Source organism: Varanus komodoensis, unplaced genomic scaffold, assembly GCF_004798865.1.
Source record: "Varanus komodoensis strain SLA01 unplaced genomic scaffold, ASM479886v1 scaffold2, whole genome shotgun sequence".
Classification (NCBI taxonomy): Eukaryota; Metazoa; Chordata; class Lepidosauria; order Squamata; family Varanidae; genus Varanus; species Varanus komodoensis.
In genome coordinates this window covers 24,465,516-24,470,258 of record NW_025335568.1, presented here as the reverse complement: position 1 = coordinate 24,470,258, position 4,743 = coordinate 24,465,516, and the positions used below count along the sequence as shown (strand labels likewise).

General features: G+C 43.2%; 1 protein-coding gene across 4 annotated transcripts in view; it reads right to left on the bottom strand.

Annotated features, from left to right (window-relative positions):
* Nucleotides 1–4,743, bottom strand: part of AP1AR (adaptor related protein complex 1 associated regulatory protein) — a 21,854-nt gene extending 17,111 nt beyond the window's left edge. The window contains exons 1-2 of one of the 4 annotated variants that reach the window (XM_044428293.1): nucleotides 4,353–4,743; nucleotides 88–273 (exon numbers count right to left, since the gene is read on the bottom strand). In XM_044428293.1, coding sequence (XP_044284228.1) covers nucleotides 88–273; nucleotides 4,353–4,441 — 275 coding nt within the window. In that variant the 5' untranslated portion in view covers nucleotides 4,442–4,743. Of the gene's footprint in view, nucleotides 1–87; nucleotides 274–3,927; nucleotides 4,053–4,352 lie in introns of those variants that run through there. The other 3 variants (XM_044428294.1, XM_044428295.1, XM_044428297.1) reach the window with 3 other exon arrangements.

Here is a 4,743-nt window from a genome sequence, read left to right as displayed (position 1 = left end):
GGTGGAGGACAGGAAGGCCTGTCCTCCACCATCCCCCGGAGTCCACCTAAGCTCACACCAACTGCTTCAGTGACTCCATCTAGCCACCTCATTCTCTGCCGTCCCCTTCTTCTTTTGCCATCTATTGTTCCCAGCCTTAGGCTCTTCTCCAGGGAGTCCTTCCTTCTCATTAGGTGGCCAAAGTATTTGAGTTTCATCTTCAGTATCTGGCCTTCTAAAGAGCAGTCAGGGTTGATCTCTTCTGACACAAGTATGTTGGCTTTAGTTATTTTCCTGATAGGGAAACAGAAGTAGCCTCAGAGGTTTAATTATATTTATTCCCAGAGGCTTTTAAAGAATGAAATTGTCCTCCCTCTAGGAATAAAATAAAAGCTGGCAATGAGGGCAATGAAGCTAGACCTGACCTAGTTTCTAATTATGCCTGCAGCACACAGATCTTCTACAACAAACAATTTAAATAGAATTTCTAAAGCTTAATTCAACTTTTGAAATGTACACCAAGTAACTACAAAAATTCACGAAAGATGAAGTTATCAATGGCTACTACCTCCAGTATCAGTGTGCATCTGCCTATCAGTTGCTGGGAGCATGAATACAAGGATGTTACTGAGTTTGCGTCCTTATGTTTGAGCATCCTACAGGCAACAGGTTGGCCATTGTAGAAACAGAAGACTGGACTATACAGGGCTTTGGTTCAATTCAGCATGGCTCTTTTTATGCACATTTTTAATTATTGTATAATTCATAAAATAAACATTACCCCATTTGTAAGTCATGATTATTAATAATTATTTGTATACTACCCAATAGACCAAAGCTCTCTGGGCAGTTTACAGCAATTCACAAAATACGAAACTGTTTATACTGTTAAAATTTTTAGAATGAACCTCATCATATAAGGACTGCAGGGTTATGAAAGGTTTTGGCTGCAATCACTTCCTGACTACAGGATTCTTCAAGGGTTCTTCAGAGTTCCAGCTTTGAGATCACATGATCTTGGAGCTGGGACTCTAAAGGCTGAGCCCCTACTCCTCACACCAGGAAGAACCATATCAGCTGTCCTCCCAACCCCAAGGTTGCATTTGGTCCTCAGAGAGGGAAAAAAAGGCTATGCCAGGGTTAGAGGTGGGAGGAGGCTGGAGCCCAACCTCCTTCCATCCTCCCCTCTAGATAGATAAGCCAAAAGAGGCTGCCCAGATAAAATACCCAGCATGAAGTGTGGCAACAATGAGCAGAACTGCACCAGGCATAGGATGTATGCAAGACTCTGACTTCAGAGATTTACACGTGTCAACATTTGGGACATTATGTTGCACTCTTAAAATTCTTTAGAAAAGCCATGAAAGTGGAAAATTCAGCAGTCTTGGACTATACTTTCTATCAACTCTCCACTATGATCACTGGACACACTGGCTGGCACCAGTGACACTGACTGGGGAAGGTTTATGTAAAGTATATTGTATACAAGCTAGTTGTTTCAAACAAGTAAAATGAATGTAAAAATTGTATGACTTTATATTCCTCAGCTGTTTACAGGAAGGACAGATTAAAAAGATATATGTTCTAAGTCACTAATCAAATAGTTTTTAAAAAACCTAAATTCATTGTTTTATGTCTGTCAAGGTATAGTTCAGACTAATAAGAATACTGCAGGATGCCTACCATCCACATTTTGATCAAAGTGGTTTTCTGTAGATCACTTTTCATGCTGGCTAGGGAATGTGGTAACTGTAGGCCTATTTTCTGTCTAAGTATGCACTGGATTGCATCCTAAGTTGGGTAAAAATGTGTTGCCTAATGTTTTTGAGATCAAATAAGTGTGGTGTAAACTGCTGAGTTTTTCCTAAGGTTCCTGAAGTGACTGACAATTGAGCCAAAAAAATATAAATCAATAGATGTTAATATCTATTTTGATGTTTAGGGTGAGTGGCAGGTTTTATAACAGTGACAAGCATAGAAAAGCTATTGCTGGTCTCCATATTCCCTCTGTCTCTCTCATACATCCCCTCTGTTACCAATCTTCTATATTTCTTCCCATATAACATGCTGCTTCTGTGAATCTTTTAATTTTGTGTACTTTTACTTTATTATTATTCAGTACATAAGGCACAGTTGCATAGTTTGAATGTCATGTTGACTACACTAAACGATTAATGGCTAAAATAAGGGATGTAGATTTTCAAACATATTATTATATCAGTAACAACAACAACTTTTCTATGCTGCCTGGCAGGTCAGAAACCATGCTTATATAGAACACTAAAATACAATTTTATATACAATTTAAATACATAGTTCTACAAATCAGACCTCCAGTCCAACAACCTGTACTGAAAGAAGCATTTGATCTTTTCTTGTAAAGTAATTGATTTAGCCATGTTTGTGAAAACCAAACTTGCTTGTTTGTCTCATCAAGCTGACTGGATGACTTTGGCCCCATCACTGACTCTTAGCTTAACCTAATTCACGGGGTTGATGTGACAATAAAGTGAAGGAGAAGGTGCATGTACTCTGCCTTGGGTTTGCAAGAATAAAGGCAAGGTATAAATGTAACAAACAAACCATGGTTAACTCTTCTATAATCTAGAGAAAAAATGCATGGGAGTGGGTTGCAAGCAATCTAGCATATATTGTGCGCAAGGTCAACAACTCTTCAATAAAGGAAACTAGAACTCTGCTTTGAAGCACAAGCCTATTCATAGCTACTCAGATTAAGTTCCACTGATTTTGATGGCATATTAAGTGCATACAGGATTATGCACTTAATATGTTGACACATTAAGTGCATACAGGATTGCAGCCTTCTTCAAATTTTCTATTTCCCTATTTAACTATGTTCTGGAAATTTACCTAGTTTAAATTTATTCTTGTTAAATTCCGCTGCAGGAACTCAAAGGAATCCACCATAAAACAAAAGAGCAGAAATAGTCCTAAGAACACTTTATTTTTGTGCATGCACTCTTTGTATCCTTTTTTTTTTTTTTACATTTGGACTGCAATCCCATGCACATACTTGGAAATAATCCTAAATGAAATCACTGGAACTTACTTCTAAATGTATCACAATTCAGCACTATTGGAAAAATTCCACCTCTGCAAAACACATGTGGATATTAGCCTAACAAGATGAATATGGGTAGCATATGCAAGATATGTTGGATTACAATGCCAAGTGTCCATGATGACTGGAGGAATAATGGAAGCTGTGATCAACACAGCTGGAAGGCACTAGGTTGAGAAAAACTAGTCCAGAACAACTTAGCATGCAGCTCCCATCCTTCTCCATAGTATGTGTTCTTGTAACTATGTTCTTGTAGCTACTGTTGTCTGATTTGGCACTAACATTGCTGTCTGGACTGCTGTATAAGAATTCAATATAAGTTGAATTGGAATCAATATGCTATAACTTCATCATTACTCAGCAGGCAGAGTATATTCCCTGAGAGCATTTTCTATTTTGTTGATTATTGTTACACACCACAAGCTTCCAGTGTGGGTGTTCAGTCTACAATATGATTCATTACACATTGTGATTGCAGGTCAGCTGGAAACTGAATTCTTTTTGCATGTTTGATCCACTAACTGAAAAAGTAGATGTGGAAATAAGTAATATTTATATCCATGTCAGGAGAACTAATCTGCTGCTCCTGCCTTCCCCATAGTGTCATGAACAAACACCAGTGATCCGTGAGTGACAGAAGAGTTGAGCAGAAATACAGACACCTCATCCCTTGTTAAGAACACAAGAGCTGGATTGCAAACCTAGTCTGGTATCCTGTTTCCCACAGCAACCAATCAGATACTATCCAGAAAGCCGATAAACAGGTCGTGAAGGCCACAGTGCTCTCCTACTGTGATTTTCCTAAGGCATCATAAAAATATTAGGACCTAGCATGTGTAACTCAGGGAATGGAGATACACACGTACTTATCTCGTATTATGCCTTTGTAATTTTCAATACAAATCAAGAGTCCAGCTGGGCCCATCTAGCCCAATTCAGTTTCAGTTTCCTTGCTCTGGCCAACCAAAAATCCTGAGGCTCGGCTGCAAGGCAACGACAACCGTTACTCGCCCTTGTCCGCCGAGTCATGTCCGAGGATAGACTGCCTCAGAACATGGAGGGTCCGTTCATCTGCGCTGGTTCTCCAACTCCCCCTCACGCGCACCATTTTTAAGACACCCGAGCCACTCGCCGACTGCCACATCTCGCGGACGCGCCTCAAGGCACGCCAGGCTCTGTCCGTCGCTCAGTCACCTGACGACACCCCAGCCGTGGCGCTCCCTCACGCCTGAAAGGCGGAGCCAGCCCCGCCAGCCAGGCCCGGCGCCTTCCCCGCTTCGCCCGCGCTTACCCGCCTCCTCCTCCTCCTCTCTGGAGCCGTCCCGCTTGTCGCCTCGGAAAGAGCCAGCAGCACCACTGCGCCGCCCAGCTGTTCCCCATGGCATGTTGAGGGCGCGCGCGCGCGCGCGGGAAGGGCCGGAGCGGCGTCCGTCGAGTCACCACCCGCCGCCGACTTCTACAGCGGTCCGTTCGCGGCTCGAGCCGCCACCGCCCAACGGCGCCCACGGCCGCGAGCGAGGCAAAGGAAAGGCGGGGCCACGGCCGTGACGGAAACCGCTCCCTTCTTGTGCGCCTGCGAAGGGGACGAGAGACGCACCGCGCCGCACCGCTGCGTGACGGCGGCGCTCCGTTCCGCACGCCTCACAGGCTCCCGGATCGCGTCCTCGCTTGCGGAGTGCCGG